This window comes from Castor canadensis, chromosome 14 (assembly GCF_047511655.1).
Source record: "Castor canadensis chromosome 14, mCasCan1.hap1v2, whole genome shotgun sequence".
Taxonomy (NCBI): domain Eukaryota; kingdom Metazoa; phylum Chordata; class Mammalia; order Rodentia; family Castoridae; genus Castor; species Castor canadensis.
The window spans coordinates 55,213,964-55,232,025 of NC_133399.1; the positions used below are offsets into that span (position 1 = coordinate 55,213,964).

Consider the following 18,062-nt stretch of genomic DNA (forward strand, 5'->3'; position numbering starts at 1 on the left):
TACACCTTACACACATAGCACGAAGGTAATTTTATACAGTATTTTTAGTGCACCTGCATTTTGATTGTAACCCACCATAGAACGTCAGGTATAGAATTTTCTACTTGTGTCATGTCACACAAAAAGGTTTTGGATTTGGAATTGTTTCAATTTTTTGTATTAGACATGCTCAACATGTATTTCTGTTTCCTGATGGCTTATGAAACAGTGATCTGGAAATTTTTGAAGTCATAAGTCTTAGTTTACAAGTACAGTGTCTTTTCCTTGAAATTTCTGGTGAGGAGAAGTTCTAGAATTTATCCTTCAGTTCTGTCTTGAAAGAACTACAGATAATTACATCTAATACAGTAGTCTTTTTTTTTTTTTTTTAAATGGTACTAGGGGTTGAACTCAGGGCCTGATGTTTGGTAGGCAGGTATTCTACTACATAAGCCATTTGTCCAGCTCTTTTTCCTTTGGTTATTTTTCAGATAGGGTTTTGAGTTTTTGCCCAGGGCCAGCTTTGGGCCATAGTCATCCTATTTATGCCTCCTGCATAACTGTGATTACAGAGTTTGGCACTGTACCTGTTTTGTTTGTTGAGATGGTGTCTCATTAACTTTTTGCCCCAGCTGGTCTTGAACCATGATCCTCCCAGTCTCTGCCTCCTGAGTAGCAGGCATTATAGATGTATACCATCATGCCTGGCTAGATAAGTTCTTGACTCTCTTTATGTCAGTGTTTAAGAACAAAAACAACATAAAGATGAATTTGAGGTCCTCAATAGACATTGAAAATGGAGAAAATGACAAGTTTTTAATGAGCTTAAAAAAATTACAACTAAGTCTTAGGGTGAAAGAAATGAAAATTAGACTTTAAAATGACAAATCAAATGATGGATTTGGATATCTAGAAAATGTCCTTATTTAAGATAGTTCAAGTTATTTTGTCTGAAAATTCTTTTACTCCATGATACAAGCTTCAAGTAACAGAAGTCATTGAATAAAATTTTACTGTTCTGTTTTTCAAAGTTATTTCCAAAAGCTCAAGTCAAAATATTCTGCGTGTTACCAGACCATCTCCCACATGTTTGCCTCAATGCTGCCATCTGGTGATGACCGTGGGGATCTCAACAAGGTGCTTTAAGGTTACAGAGCAACAGGTGACCTCCAGCCACAAGTGTCCCTCTACTTTTGAGAAGTTGTATGGAGGCAGGTTGCTGTGGCAGAAGTCTTACTTAATTATCAAGACTGTAAATCACTGTGGGATTGCTTTGTAAACAGTTATTTTTGAGTTGTACATAACTTTATCAGGCTCATACCCAACTCATCTTTCTTTCCATATAGTACACTATTTTTCTTACTATTTCCAATTCTACAGACAGTTTAGTCAGTTACTTTACAGTGTGTGCTGAATGCCTACTATGTGCTAGGCACTGTTGTCAGTACTAGTAATAAAGTCCTAATTAGACAGATAAAAATTGGAACCATTATAGAATCTATATTTAGTTGAGGACAAATAGTCACACAATAAGTAGTGAAAAAGGAAGAGGGAACACTAAAGCAGAATGGGCTGTGGATTATTGTGGCAGGCATAATGTTTTGAAATGTTAGCTGGGTGTGCAGAGGAAGCCCTACTTGTGAGGGTGAATTTTGAGTAGAGATCCAAAGGATCTAGGGAAAAACATCCTACCCAGAAAAGAGGCACATGCAGAGCCCTGTTCTTGAAACATCTGATGTGAGGAAGAAAACAAAAGAAAAGATGCCAGAGTGGAACTTAGGAGGGTGAGTTCAAAAAGAGATGAAGTCGGAGAGGTGATTGAGTTTGTTGGGGCCTGCAGATCACATATGACTTGTAGATCCTGTAGCATTTAATCTTAGATGGAAGCTGTAGGACTGGAGGGTTTGGGGGAAGCTGAATGGTGTGCTTTTGATCTACTTTTCAACAGGTCATGCTGGCTGCTGTGTTTAATGGTGTAAAGTCATTTGCTACAACCTGTCTTGTTTTATTAGCTGTTGGAATCATTTACTTTATATAGAACGTGGGAACAATAAGACATAAGGACTAAGTTTGGACAAGTCTGGGGACAGTAATTAGATGGGTTATTGTCTGTCTTTACACAGATTTTAAAGCTAGTCTCTTCTCTCATGCTTAGAATCCATCCTCTTTTCTAGTGCAGTATTATTCAATAGAGTTTTCTGTATGAAATTGTTTTGTATTGGTATAGCCCAGGACTGTTAGTAGCTAGCTGCATGCAACCATTGGAAACTTAAAAATGAAGCTACTGTGGCTGAGGAATTAAATTTATTTTAATTAATTTAAATTTAATTACCATGTTGTGGTGGCTGCCACTGCTTTAGCTATTTTCAGAGTCAGCTGGATCCCATCCTTCTACTTATACCTCCCATATGGCTATGACACATCCCACCATGCCCAGCTTGTTTACTGAGATGGGGTCTTGCTAAGACTTTTCCCAGGCTGGTCTCAGCCATGATCCTCCCCAATTCTACCTCCCAAGTAGCTAGGATTACAGGAATGAGCCACCACATCCAGCCACCACTGGTTTTTAAGCAAAAAGCCAGTGCCACCCAGATTTTAAGCAAAAGAATGGTATGACCATGGTTTAAATTCTACAGAAGTCATTCTGTAAGCAGTTAAAAATGGACTAGAGGAATATGAGTTACGAGTAATGAAGGCCTTCATTGACTAAAGCAAAAACGGTCTTGGGGGTGTGACTCAAGTAGTGCAGTGCTGAATTTAAACCCAGTACTGCTACCCCTTTCCCCAGTGGTACCTTAGAGGTAACAGCATAAAGCTTAAATCTTAGGACCTGGCTTATACCTTCTTTCTAGTTCTTCCTTAGGGCTTACTTCAAGTTTTTGCTCCTGCATGAAGTCTTTCCTGCTTTTCTTCTCCAGTTCTTTTATATTCTTTTTCAAGGAGAAGAAGTAGAAGTTCTTACCACAGCCAGAATCATTAATTGAGAGTTTTCATTTACTCTCTTGGCCGAACACTATTTGCTTGTTTGTGTTGGACACTTTATTTTGTGTTGGACAGTCTTATGTTGATATTTCACTCAGCTCTCACTAGCATGTTTACTTTTTAGGCTTTTTTCCCAACCATTTAAACATTAGTGTTCTAACCTTAGCTGTCTTCATTCCACCTGTTTTTCATGAAAAACATGGAAAACCATGATGGCTCTAATGCTATGCTGTATGTATGTGACTTCTAGGTTTTGATCTCCGGACATCTCTGTATCATAATGTCCATAGGCATTGGTGCATGGATGTTCCTGAGGCACTTTAATGAGCTTAGTAAGTCCCAAATCCAGTTCTGCATTTTCTACCTTTTTGGAACACCCTCATCTGGTGGGTCTGCTTGCCAAATACACGTGAAAGAGCTGAAGTGAAGTCAGTGATACTTTGTGAAATTTTCTGACACCCTCTCCCTGCTACTTGATCATTCCTTCCTTTGTTCCCATAGTTAGAGTTTTATTATGGTTTCTACAACCTTTTTATGGTACATCATCTGTTCTCTGCAGTAGACTAAGCATATCTCAAGGGCTTTCTGTTGCCATCCTGCTAAAGGCCTAGCAAAAATAATTGAGTATAGAGTGCTTACCTAGCAGGAATGAGATGATCCTGGGTTCCATCCCCAGCAGCTCCTCTTCCCCCAAAAAATCCAACTAAATGCATTTAAAATTTAGCTAATCATCTCTTTCCTTTTCTCCTAATCTTCTTACACAGTCAACTGCGTGTTTTCACTTGACCTTAGTCATGTTTAACTCATTTTCTCTTTGATAGCTCCTGCAATAAACAGTTTATAAATCCACTCCTTAGCTTTGGTCCAGGACCTCATCTTGTCTTTATAAGACTGCTGCCATCACTGTTTCAGTGTTTTACCTAAGACATCCAGTGTCATTTTTCACAAAGTGATCTAGCTTACTCATTTATTTTTTTCCTTCCCCTTTTCTTTCCATCCACAGAAGCTACATAGTTAAGTACACTGGCCTTAGCAGACTGCACACCTAAATTCATTGTACTTATACTACCTACATTTCCTTTCTTTCCATCACTCATAGGGGGAAGCAGTGCTGTAGAAGAACACAGACATATAGGTTTAAATTTGCTTCTAACACTATAGTCCTTGAATTAGTGCACTAAGATTCCATAATAGAGGATTGTCTTCCTTTCCCCAGACCATAAAGGGAGTTTATCTCCCACTGCTACAGAGAACTGCTGTTTCTTTCTTTAGTACTTAATATTTTCTACCTTACATCATGTTCATCTGGATACATTTTATTGCTTTCTACTATGTCTTCTTGTACTTAATTCAGTTGAAACTTTCAATTTTAGGTGAAGGATTTGCTGCGTCATTTAGTTTCTAAGTGACAAATATGATTATGATAGGATTTTGTGTCCTAATGATAAAGGCTCAGTCAAAGCAGGCTTTGTAAAAATTCACCTATTTAGTTGAAATTTTAGGAGAGTGATAGATTTGTCCCAAAGTTTTGTAAATTTTGTTACCAATATAAAACTGAATTTTAATATTTTTTACATTCATACTAAAAAAGAAAAAAATACTAGTACTGGAATGAATTGTGTTTCTTTTTACAGCCGGTTGCTGAACCAATCCCCATCTGTAGTTTCTGTCTTGGTACAAAAGAACAAAACCGGGAAAAGAAGCCAGAAGAACTCATCTCCTGTGCAGACTGTGGCAACAGCGGTACGTGACTCCTGTTTCCCTTCAGCACGTCTGGCAGGCAGGAGAACAGTTGCCTGAGTTGGTATCCTCAATTCTTATGAAATTAATATTAAAATTGGACTTAGGTTTTAGGTTACTGAGATGAGCTTCTACAGTAGGGAGAGATTTAAATAGTTGAAATGTTTAGTCTAGTTAATTTGAATAAACTTTCTGTGAACTTAATTTTTCCTGTTGATCTTTATATGTTATTGTTGAACAACTGCTTAAATCATACCAATCAGATGGAAGTTATTCCTGGTTTCTTTAATAACCACTACTTGTCTTTCTCGATTTATGCTTCAGGCTTGATGCAAAGAACCAGGACGATAACAGATTTGTTTTTCTTGATGGAAACTTACTTGTATCACATCAAGACACAGAGTATTGACTTGCAGTTTAGTGAATGTATGAAATTCTGAGCCTTAAGAAAGATTTTGCACTCTCCTTATTTGTCAGTTCCAGAGATACTCTTGGTCTATATTTTAGGAACTCAGAAGATCTTACAGGAAGACTTCAGTAAACCAGCATTCTCTTTGATCATTGGCTTATTTTTCAGTGTTTTATAACAGAACAATCAGGATTTGATTCAGGAAATAGAAGCTACACTAGGTACTTCAAGAGGAAGAGAATTTAATACTGGAAGTAGTTACTTGTGAAATTGTTGTAAGGGCTAAAGAGACAAGGGTGGGCTTTGAGGACTAATACTCCTGCAAAACCGAGCAACCAGGGTAGTCACTGTATCTGCCTCCACCTGGAAGAAATGGAGGCATAGGACACCACTGAGCTGTTGAGTTCTGTAGCTGGGTACTGAGGTGCTAATTTTGTATGACATCACTGCCTGGTGGATAGCTATGAAGGAGAAGAGTAGATCCTGTGGCTTCCATGACTTTGCTTAGCATTAGAAAACAGTACTAGCAGGAAGATGATCTTTGTTTCATTTCTTCGTTTCACCTGTCTCTTGACCACATCCAGTTGTTAGAACTCAGTTCATATCTAGAGCCTAGCTTCAAAGTAGCCTAGCAAGTACAGTTTTAGGCTATTTAACTTTTATGTATAGAAGCATTGGAAGAAGGTGAGAATAGATCTTGAGTCCAGGTAACCATATCCGGTATGTCACAAGTCAAAATGAACTCTGGGTGGATTTCACAGTTAAATTGAAAACAGCAAGCCAGTTGCCTGTGGCTCATGCCTGTAATACTAGGTACTTGGGAGGATTGTGGTTCCAGGCCAGCCCTGGCAAATAGTTCAGGAGACCCCATCTTGAAAGTCACCAGAGCAAAATGGACTGGAGGTGTGGCTCAAGTGGTGTGTGCCTGCTTTGTTTGCAAGTGTGTAAGCCCTGAGTTCAAACCCCAAAATAAATAAATAAATAAACAAACAAATAAATAAGTAAATAAGCACATAAATAAATGCAAAAAAAAAAAGATTAGCTTAAAAATACAGTGGTATGCCACACAATGCAGTGATTTCTAGTTATTTTAGTGATTTCCATTACTTTAGTAGTGGAACCATTCTCACTAATGAAATTTATGGGAACTCAAATATGTAAATCATAAAAAAGAATCTGTTCTTGTTGAGGTGGGAATGAAATGGGGATGGAAGAGTGTTGTATGAGCTCTGCCTTCTAAGAACAAGCACATTTAAGGTCTCTGAGTCTTTAAGCAAGGGAAGAGCACAATTTGAGTACTATTACTATAAAGGTAACTTTTAAAGAAATTATAAATATACTTGGAAAGTAGAAATAGGAGGGTCAAGGTTGTAGGCCAGCCTAAGCAAAAATAGTGAATCCTATTTCAGAGATGAACTGGTGTGGTGGTGCACAACTGTGATCCCAGCTATGTGGGAGGTGGAGGTAGGAAGATTGAGGTCCAAGGCTGGCCTAGGCAAAAAGGAGACCTTGTTGGAAAAAATATATAAAGCAAAAAGGGCTGGGGGTGTGGCTCAAGTGGTAGAGTGCTTGCTTGCACAAGGCCATGAATTCAAACTCCAGGGCTTCAAAAAAAGAAAAAAAGTATAATAAATATTTGTCTATTGCTACAGAAGTAAATTACTCTAAAACCCAGCAGCTTATGATGATGGCAAGCTTTTTAAGTATTTAGTCTGTTTCTGTGGTCAGGAGTTTGAAAGTGGCTTATCTGTGCAATTATGACTTGGTATCTTGTAAAGATGTAGTTAAGATTTTAATGGTGCTGCAATCACCTGAAGCTTCCATGATGATGCACTTACCTGATTGGCAGATCAGTGTTGACAAGAAGCCTCAGTTCTTTGCCATATCAACTTCTCCATAGGTTGTATGTGTGTCCATGCCATACATGCCAGCTGGCTTCCTCTGAGCAAGTATCCAAGATGGAGCAAGGTCAAGTTTGCAGTATCTTTTATAACCTTAGTCTTAGAAGTCACACAGAGTCATTTCAGCAATATTCCAGATGAACTCTATTTGGTGTGGGAAAGAATCTATACAAGGAGGCAAGAATGATTGGAGGATGGCCTGGAGATTGGCCACCACAGTCCTCCTGTGGAAGTAAAGCATGGATGTTATATGAAAATTAGTATTTTCTAAATCAAAAACTTACCCAAAATACAAAGAGCAAGAATAATTTGGGGGAAAATAATAGCATTAAATATGGCAAAGAGCCAAATGCCATGCAGGTAATAAATAGCATGCTTACATTTTTAAGCATAAAGTCTACCATGAACAGGCAGTTTGTACAAAAAAATCACTGGGCATATAAAAATGTTTTAATACATAGTAACAGCAATGTCCACCAAAGCAGCCCTGAAATATCATAGCTTTTAAAGTGATACAAACTGAAAGATGACAGAGTTCAAACCTTCTACCTTGCTGGTAGCAGTAGATACTGTACTGTCACTTTTGGAAAATGCATCTGAGCCTGTCATACTGAAAACTTTCATTGCAATCATCAGTCTTACTTTTGGGAATTTTTTTCTAAGAAATTAAAAGAAGGAAAGAATCTATAACCAAGAAATAATTTATTTTAGTGTTTTGTCTCTAGTCAAAGTATTGAACAATAGGGAAATGTATTAAATCAATGGAATATAAAATATAATGAGTTGAAGGAACATAAGTATAACATTTACTCAAAATAACACAAGCAAAACAAAAACTACATATTTTATAATTATATCCATGCAAGGGCTTTCAGCTAGTTTAAAAAGGAATAGTAGAACATGAAAATAGTTGTTCTTCTAGGATAACGCACAGGAAATCAATGTGAGTCAATGCCCTGTATAGCTATCCTTATCTCAACCAGCAAAACCCCTTGTTCCTTCCTATTATTGCTTATACTCTCTCTACAACAAAATTAGAGATAAGGGCAAAATAGTTTCTGCTGGGTATTGGGGGGGGGAACCGGAGGGGGCGGAGTGGGTGGTAAGGGAGGGGGCGGGGGCAGGGGGGAGAAATGAACCAAGCCTTGTATGCACATATGAATAATAAAAGAAAAATGAAAAAAAAAAAACATGGAACAACAACAAAAAAAATAAAAATAAAAAGGAATAGTAGAACATGAAAATAGTTGTTCTTCTAGGATAAGATTATAGATGAAGGGTTCCTACTTCCTCTCCTATTTCCCTTCAGTGTTAATGATATGTTGATGATGAACTTACTACCTCATAAAAGAGAATTACTTATTTATTAATTTTTTTTGGGGGGTGGCACTGTGGTTTGAACTCAGGACCTTACTCTTATTGCTTGAGCCAGTCCACCAGCCCAAAAGAGAATTCTTTTTTTTTTTTTTCATTTTTCTTTTATTATTCATATGTGCATACAAGGCTTGGTTCATTTCTCCCCCCTGCCCCCACCCCCTCTCTTACCACCCACTCCGCCCCCTCCCTCTCCCCCCCCCTCAATACCCAGCAGAAACTATTTTGCCCTTATTTCTAATTTTGTTGTAGCTATAATAGGAAGGAACAAGGGTTTTTGCTGGTTGAGATAAGGATAGCTATACAGGGCATTGACTCACATTGATTTCCTGTGCGTGGGTGTTACCTTCTAGGTTAATTCTTTTTGATCTAACCTTTTCTCTAGTTCCTGGTCCCCTTTTCCTATTGGCCTCAGTTGCTTTAAGGTATCTGCTTTAGTTTCTCTGCGTTAAGGGCAACAAATGCTAGCTAGTTTTTTAGATGTCTTACCTATCCTCACCCCTCCCTTGTGTGCTTTCGCTTTTATCATGTGCTCATAGTCCAATCCCCTTGTTGTGTTTGCCCTTGATCTAATGTCCACATATGAGGGAGAACATACGATTTTTGGTTTTTTGAGCCAGGCTAACCTCACTCAGAATGATGTTCTCCAATTCCATCCATTTACCAGCGAATGATAACATTTCATTCTTCTTCATGGCTGCATAAAATTCCATTGTGTATAGATACCACATTTTCTTAATCCATTCGTCAGTGGTAGGGCATCTTGGCTGTTTCCATAACTTGGCTATTGTGAATAGTGCCGCAATAAACATGGATGTGCAGGTGCCTCTGGAGTAACAGTCTTTTGGGTATATCCCCAAGAGTGGTATTGCTGGATCAAATGGTAGATCGATGTCCAGCTTTTTAAGTAGCCTCCAAATTTTTTTCCAGAGTGGTTGTACTAGTCTATATTCCCACCAACAGTGTAAGAGGGTTCCCAAAAAAGAATTCTTTAGAAATGAAAAGAGAAGAGAAAAAATGATTTCACTAAAGGGAAATCATCTCACTAAAGGGAAAAAAAAATAATACAACCAACTATTTACTTAGACAGGTGAATACATCTTTTCTGAGTAAGAGCAAATTAATTGCCCTAAATTTTTGAGCACATGGAAGAGGAATATTTTTTTTTTGCTGTTAATTCTGATCCCAATAGAAATACTGCTTTTGGTTTTGGTTTTAGCATAAGTGCCTTAAATTATGAACAAATAACTCACAATAAATTAATGGGATTTTTAATATATATTTTCAAATTAGGAAAGTGACCTGTTCCCATTAAAAAGTGAGAGCACAGAGAGGGCATAAAATCCTTCAAAATGCTAGTAACTCCATTTGCTAGGATATTACCAATGTAAATACCCATTTGTGTGTTCTTCCATAAGTAGATTGGGCATATTTGTATTTATATACCTACCAACATGTATACAAACATAATGCATTGATATGGTCTTAATAGAAGCGTTGTCAGGTTTTTTAATAACCAAATTGGATAAAGTGTTCTAAATCCAATATAGAAGTAAAACTGAATGAGGATGCCAAATCCTGATGAGACATTGTATGGCAAGATTTTGGGAGCATCTTCTTGTATCTGATATATAGTTTGTATTTAAGAGTTGCCATTTCCTACATCATTTCTTTAATACCATTGCAAAGTAATTCTTGATTGTTTTACTCATGAATTTTTTCCCCCTCTTATTAGGTCATCCATCCTGCTTAAAGTTTTCCCCAGAACTAACGGTTAGAGTGAAGGCCTTACGGTGGCAGTGCATTGAGTGTAAAACATGCAGCTCCTGTCGTGATCAAGGCAAAAATGCAGTGAGTATTTTGCCTTCCCATGTGGGTATTTCATTCAGAAGAAGGTGCAACTGGCATTTCCATCCAGTATGGCTGGCTGTTTTTCAATTTCTTGGCCCAGTAGAATTAAGAACAGCCATTTCAAATTATACGCCATTAGTTTGGAATACTTGCTCATTTATATTTACACTATTTCTAGGTAATTTATGAAGCACCTTCATTTTATATTTGCAGAGATTAAGCTACTTTAATGAAAGATTCCAAAATTTCTTTGGACAATATGGAGGCATTCATTTAGGAATGTTCATTTCCTAAATAAAAATCATCTTTTTCTTCCTTTCTCTTTCCATTAAAACAGACCAGGGATAGCTTTTTCTTGGCTGTGAATATATTAGAAAGTAATGAAACTATAGCTCTTCATCAAAGATTGGATGAAGCAAAACTTTTTGCCAAGTCAAACTGTTTATATACTTAGTTAAGGAAACTTTTAGTATGCTAACTCATCTCATTTGAGATCTTTGAAGCTTCCCACATTTTATGAAGTTATGACCCTGATGTGTTTCTGTTTCATAAGGTTAAGCAGAACTATCTCTTTCTTTCTTCTTATTTTAAGGATAACATGCTCTTTTGTGATTCATGTGACCGAGGTTTTCACATGGAGTGTTGTGATCCACCACTCACACGAATGCCAAAAGGTGAGAAATACTTTCTGAAATCAAACTGATAAATAAACAGATGTGTTAGTGAAAGTACATTTTATTTACTGTTAAAACTAATTGGCGCTGTTTGGAGTTGTATAAGTAGGAAGAGAGCTGTCACTTTAAAGGTAGGGATAGTTCTTCAGGCATGCTAACATTTTTGGGTGGTGTGGGTTATTACTATTTTCCTCTGCTTCTGACATTGAAGCATCCATGGGTGAAGTGGGTGAAGTGGTTCATTTATAAATATTTGCCAGTCTCTAGCTAGAGGCCAGAATACTTGCCATATGTAATATCTTGAAAGTAATCTCTTTTTTAAAAGGAGGAAATGAAATTATATTATCATGTTGATTATATCGTTGCTCAGCACTTTTGAGGTTCCTGCAGTGAGATCTGCTTTTTTCAAAACTTAAAAAAAAACTTAATAAAATAAGTTGTGAAGAAGTAAATATCTAAATCGTAGGGGTTCCATTTAATGTTATTCTGTTGTTGACTCTTGTTTCTTGAAAAGTGTTATCTGTGATAGACTTTAGGTAGTTGGGATAAGTTAGTTTTAGTTGGACTTCCCTGGAGTATCATCATAAGTTTTTAGTTTCCTTAAAAGAAAATTTCAGTTGGTGTCTCTGTTTTGACTTATCACAAATTCCATTTCAACTCTGATTTTATGTTATTTACGTTTCTTAAGGAAATGCCTATAAGGTATTTGATAATATTTCTGACGAAAGTTTTCTTGGTGATGGAAAAGTACCCAATCTTGGGTTATAGCCAAGTTACCACTTGAAGGTCTTACTTGAATTACTCTTAGGCCATTCTATTGATTATTACCTTTTGAAAAGTCTTAAATTTGTATACATTAGAGGAATAACCCCTTTGGGGGTACTCAAGTGATAGCAGTACCTGACAAAGCCCTAAGTTCAAACCCCAGTACTGCCAAAACAAAAAGAAGACGCTTTAAAGAAATAACCATGGAATGGATTGGCTTACCTAAAGAAGAATGACTCCATTTATTTGAAGTCTAGGCAAGAGGCCTCTTGAGAATCCTTTATGATAAGGAAGATTATTCTTAGGACTTCTTTCCAGTGTATGTAACTTATACACAAGAGGTTTTGTAACACCTTAAAGCAGGAAACATTTTATTTGAATTTATTTCAGACCTCCAGAGAAGTGGTAAAAATAGTACAGAGTACTCTCATTGTATCCTCTACCTAGCTTTCCCTAGTGTTATCATCTTATAAAACCATAGTATAATTATTGAAACTAGGAAATTAATGTAGATATGATATGGTTATCTCTAGACTTTATTTGAACTTGTGATCCAGCATCTAATCTAGGATTTCACATTACATTTAGTTGTCATATTACCTTAGTGTTCTTCAGTCTGTGACTTCAGGCTTTGTTTTTCCTGACCTTGACACTTTTAAAGAGTACCAGTCAGTTATTTTACAGAAAGCTCCTCAATTTCTGTTTGTATGTTGCTTTCCCATGATTATTGAGATTATGAATTTTGACAGTGCCACAAAAGTGATGTGGTATCCTTCTCAGTATATTAACAGGTAGATAGTAGGGATCTGTCTTAATACCAATATTGTTAATTTTGATCACTTGATTACAGTAAAGAAACAGATTTACCCTTTGTCCACTAACTAACATCCGTGAATCATTCTTACTCGTACTAATTATTACCATGATATCTGCATAATGGTGACTTTGTATTTCCATCATTCATTTTACATTTATTAGTTAGAATTCTTCTGTAAAGATAAGTTATCTCTTATATTTATTTATTCAGTCATTTAAATCATTATGAACTCATGAATTTATTTTATTCTGTGGATTATCATCCACCACTCCAATTACTATTATTTTTTTGCTCCAATTATCCCAGATTTGCCCACTGGGGAATCCTTCAAGTTAGCTCCTGTGTCTTTTTGACATGCCTCTATCATTTAATGTGCACTGCTTTATTTTCTGGCACCATAAGGACTTCCAGATTACTTTACATTTTCGCTTCCCTGATCTGGAATCAATCATTACCTTAAGAAACCTGCTTCTTTTTATTAAAGGCTAGTAATTAGGCACCCAACCTGGATCCTGGTTGTAGAATAGAGATTTTTTTTTTTTTTTGACAGTACTGGGGTTTGAACTCAGGGCCTCATGCTTGCTAGGCAAGCACTCTATTACTTGAGCCACTAACCAGTGGATTCCATCATTTGCAAGCTTTAAGTATGTTTGTGAATCCTTTGCAGCTCTTTGTAGAATTTTATGTGAATATGTTTTCATGGCTGTCCTGTTCCCCCTCCCTTCCCCCCAACCCTGGGGATTTTTCATCTGATTTTCAAATGTTAGTCCTTGACCTTAAGGAATTTAAGATTTTGAGTTAGAATATCTGAAATTTTTGTGTGTATTTATGTATGTCATACATTTCTGCGGAATTACATTTCTTTTTTTTTTTTTAATTAATATGTGCATACAATGTTTGGGTCTTTTGTCCCCCCTTCCCCTACCCCCTCCCTATCCTCCACCTCCCTCACTACCTGGCAAAACTATTTTGCCCTTATCTCTAATTTTGTTGAAGAGAGAGTATAAGCAATAATAGGAAGGACCAAGGGTTTTTGCTAGTTGAGATAAGGATAGCTATAGAGGGAGTTTACTCCCATTGATTTCCTGTGCATGTGTGTTATGGAATTATATTTCTTTATAGGCATGTGGATATGTCAAATATGTCGACCTAGGAAAAAAGGACGAAAGCTTCTACAAAAGAAGGCAGCACAGATAAAACGGCGCTATGCTAATCCAATAGGACGTCCCAAAAACAGGTTAAAGAAACAAAACACGGTGTAAGTTGTACTTGTGGCAAGGTGAGGGGAGAAAAGGATAGGGCTTTCTCTATAGTGTAGGATGTACTTATGAAAAAAAAGTTTCATTGTTATAACCGGCACTTTTATATAATAATAATGGCTAACACTTACTGAGGCCTTACTAAAGTGCCAGGCACTGTTCTTGTGCTTTATGTGTGTTAAATCATTTAATTTTCCCAACAACCCAATAAAATGTAGGTGGTGGTATTTCTGTTTTTCAAAAGAAGAAACTAAAGCATAGGGAAATTAACTTGCACAAGTTATACAATAAGTACTTAGATTAAAACCTAAGTAGTCTGGCACCAAAGTATGACTCTTAGCCATTGCCTCAGGTTGTTTCTTATATAAATACCACAAAGAAAAATTTGTAAATATAGCATTTTTCAGGTTTCTCATATGTACTTATCAGTCTACAAATCATTGGGGAGTAAGCTTTTCCTATTGAAGTGGTAGCTCTATCCCATTTTTTATTCTCCTGATATAAAGTGAGTGTGTTTTCATGTATAACAGAAATCAGATTGTAGACTAGGAAATGAGGTTATGTCTAGGGGAGGTGGGACAATTCAGTAATTAATTTTGTCTTTTTGAAAAATCTCTCTAGTAATTTATCTTGGATAATGTGTGAAATGTCTCAAAGCCTGTAAACCTCTCGATTCTCAAAAATTTTACCTATCTTTTCTATACTTTCACTAAGTCAAGCTTTAATCTTCCTATAAAATCTCTTGATTTCGGACTTCCAGAGTTACCTGTCTTTGTGTTTAGAGGTCAGAGTATAACTCTGAGTTGATGCAAAGATTATATATTATATAGGGCTTCATAGCTGGAAGGATGTTAATTGTTCCCTGGTACAACTCTCATTATAGATGAAGACAGTGATGTTTAGAAAGAATGTGATTTGCCTAAGATGTACGGCTAGCAAGTAATTGAACTGTGGCTCAAATGCATCTTCTAACTTCTGTTTTAAGGCTCTTTTCACCATAAACTAGGCTTCCTGGAAATAGATGTTTTTAATAAAAATATTACTTCTCATTTGTGTACTATTTATAGCAAATAAAGCTTTGGGTTATTTCCTAAGTATGTATAATATGTTTGATAGAAACCTTATCGTGATTTCTTTTTAATAGTTATATTTTTTTTCCCTGCTTGATTCTTTAGATCAAAAGGTCCTTTCAGCAAAGTTCGAACTGGCCCTGGAAGGGGTCGGAAACGTAAAATCACTCTCTCCAGCCAGTCAGCATCATCATCATCAGAAGAAGGATATTTAGAGCGAATAGATGGCTTGGACTTCAGCAGAGATAGCAGTGTCCCCTTGAAGTTCAACAAGAAAACCAAAGGGCTCATAGATGGCCTTACCAAATTCTTCACCCCTTCCCCTGATGGGCGGAAAGCTCGAGGGGAAGTGGTAGACTACTCTGAGCAATACAGAGTCAGGAAAAAGGGCAACAGAAAATCAAGCACTTCAGATTGGCCCACAGGTAAAAGTTCAAAACAAGCTTAGAAACAAAAAGTACTCTAAAAGTATATTATTTGAAGTAACATTAGTTATCTAGAACAGATTTATATTTGATTATAAAAAATTGATTAGGGACAGTCAATTTTTGGCACAATTAGGGCACAAGACCATAATTCCAGCACTCGGGAGGCTGAGGCAGGAGGATCACAAATTCCAGGCCAATGTGGGCTACATATTGACACCCTGTCACAAGATGAAACAAAATTTGGTTATGAAATATAAGAATGTATTAAAGTCCATAGTTACATGATACTATGGCGGGAATTAGAGCTAGAGATGAAATTGCAGAATGGACCAGTTGGAACTCCTAGGCAAAAAAAAATCCTGTTTTATTGGTTGAAGCACAAAAACACTACAGACATTTGGGATGTAACCTTGAATCAAGGATAACTTTATGTTTCATAGATCACTACATAAGTCATATAATGAGCAGCATCAAGACACTTGCTTTATTCCTTAAATGAACTTGGAAAGAGCAGAGGTGGCTAAGCTCCTTTTGATGTAAGCACACAGAAAAGACCGCAGTGTATGCATATATGATGAGGCCACTGATTTCCTACTTCAGATGTTGGAAACAAATAGTTGTAGGTTTTTCATGTATTAAACTTAGAGGACTATATTTGTCTTTGTATCAGACTGAGTTCCCTAATTTTTGAAGTAGAAAACATTTGTGGAAATGACTTAACAGTGAAGCAAATAATTCAAATCAGGAATATTGATTAGCTGTTCTGGTAATTAAAGCTTAAAATAGCCTCATTACTGAGCCCTGAGTTTAGAGGAAAAGGTTCTAAGGAAAGTAGATTGAGAACCAAGTGTTTAAATCACAAGGAGCAAAGTTGTAGTTTCCCACCTACTGCAGGAGAATTTCTTAACTTTGATTCCCTCTCTTGATTGCTCCATTAGTAAGTGATTATAGTCACTGCTTCTTCATTCCTGTTTATATAAATGGTTAATTGGTCCACTGCAGAAAATAAAATCTTCATCATTATCAGGTTTCCCTGTTTCTGCTTTCCTGGTTGGTTTTCACTAGAGTGGCAATCAACTAGTTATTTTTTAAGCATTCAAGAATTTTCATATCTTCAGTTGAGTATAGACTGTAGATAAGCTTCAGTCTGAGCATGTTTATCTAAGAAAATAGGTAATCCATTTAGGTTGGATTTAGAAGACTCAAAGCAAATCCTAATGTACAACAGATGCACTGGAGATGGATTATCGGAAGAGCCTACTGGAGCTGGGTGCTGGTGGCTCACATCTGTAATCCTTGCTACCTAGGAGGCTAAGATCAGGAGGATTGCAGTTTTAGGCATAGCCGAAAAGCTCACGAGACTCCATCTCAACCAATAGCTTGATGCAGTGGTGCATGCCTGTCATCCCAGCTGTATGGGGGGGCTGGTTCTAGGCCAGCTTGGACAAAAAAATGTTTTTGACACTCTGTCTTAGCCAGGGAAAAAACGACATGGTGATGCACACCTGTCATCCCAGCTCTGGCAGGAAGCATAAAATAGAAGGATCGAAGTCCAGGCCAGCCTGGGAAAAATGCAAGATCCTATCTCTAAACTAACTAGAACAAAAAGGACTGAAAGCATCAGTCTAAGCAATAGAGCTCCTGCCTAACAAGTGCAAAGCCCGGAATTCAAAGTGCAAAAGAATCTACTGGAAAGTTTTAGAAGTAGAAATTGCTATGGCAAATGTCTAAAGTACATGGAGAACTTTTAACATTGAACTTGGGTTATTGGTGTGTTTACCCTGTCCTTTTCTCTATGACTTGTAGATTTTGAGGAAAAATTTGTACATCATCTTAATATGATGCTACCAAATGCTGTTCTAGATCTGGGCCTGCTTTCGTCTGTGTCATGCACTCGGGGGCATTAAGCTTACATGGTACCTTTAGAATGTACTTCATCCCATCCCCCCCTCCTCCCCCCCCCTTGGGAATTTTGTCAACAATGAGTCTTTATCCTTTTTCTTCTTGTACTGAATAACTTAACAGATAGCCTGTATGTACAGTTGATTTGAAAAGAACTGTCACTGATTGGTCTTTTCAGCCATACTCATACAAAGAGGAAATGAGGCCATCAGCAGTGTCATCTTCAAATGCAAAGGATAATGACCTACATAATTCCCAAATACTCCTTTCACTAATTTTTTTGCCCAGTTGAGGAAGAGCCATCATTTAGACTTACCTGGCCAGAGGATTATCACCTGTGGTCCTCAGGTTTGTGGAGTTTGTGCTTTAACAGGGCACCCAGAATATGAAGGGAGTTAGTACTTCCTGTATCAATTAAAGTAGCAACTTTGAAGATTATCTGGTAAATGTTGACATACTAAACTCATATTAAAAGTATCAAATTCATACTATTTCAAAATAAATGTTATACTTTGACCTTTTTTGTGTTCTGCCTATTAAAATGTGATCTTTTAATGATGTTTAAATTTGGTTTTGTCATATTTTTTGGAAGCTTTAAGATAACTCAAGATTTCACTAAAAGGCAGATATATTATATAAAGGTTTTTTGTTGAGTAGTGTATTTCTTTGAGTTAGTTTAATGTTATCCTCTTTCTCACTAATAGAAATAATATTACAGGCTTTAAATTGAAAGTTCATGTATATAGTTAAAGATGGTACAAATAACATGTGAGCCCTTCCTTTATGCACAGACAATCAGGATGGCTGGGATGGTAAACAAGAAAGTGAAGAGCGACTTTTTGGGAGTCAGGAAATCATGACTGAGAAAGATATGGAATTATTTCGTGATATCCAAGAACAAGCACTGCAGG

General features: G+C 36.8%; 1 protein-coding gene across 3 annotated transcripts in view; it reads left to right on the forward strand.

Moving 5' to 3' along the window:
* Kat6a (lysine acetyltransferase 6A) overlaps positions 1 to 18,062 on the forward strand; it is a 105,236-nt gene that overhangs the window by 47,003 nt on the left and 40,171 nt on the right. For 2 of the 3 annotated variants that reach the window (XM_074054592.1, XM_020153856.2), the window contains 6 exons: positions 4,596 to 4,704; positions 10,121 to 10,236; positions 10,829 to 10,910; positions 13,615 to 13,750; positions 14,927 to 15,246; positions 17,943 to 18,061. In XM_074054592.1, the coding sequence (XP_073910693.1) occupies positions 4,596 to 4,704; positions 10,121 to 10,236; positions 10,829 to 10,910; positions 13,615 to 13,750; positions 14,927 to 15,246; positions 17,943 to 18,061 (882 nt within the window). The remainder of the gene's footprint in view (positions 1 to 4,595; positions 4,705 to 10,120; positions 10,237 to 10,828; positions 10,911 to 13,614; positions 13,751 to 14,926; positions 15,247 to 17,942; position 18,062) is intronic. The other variant, XM_074054593.1, reaches the window with a different exon arrangement.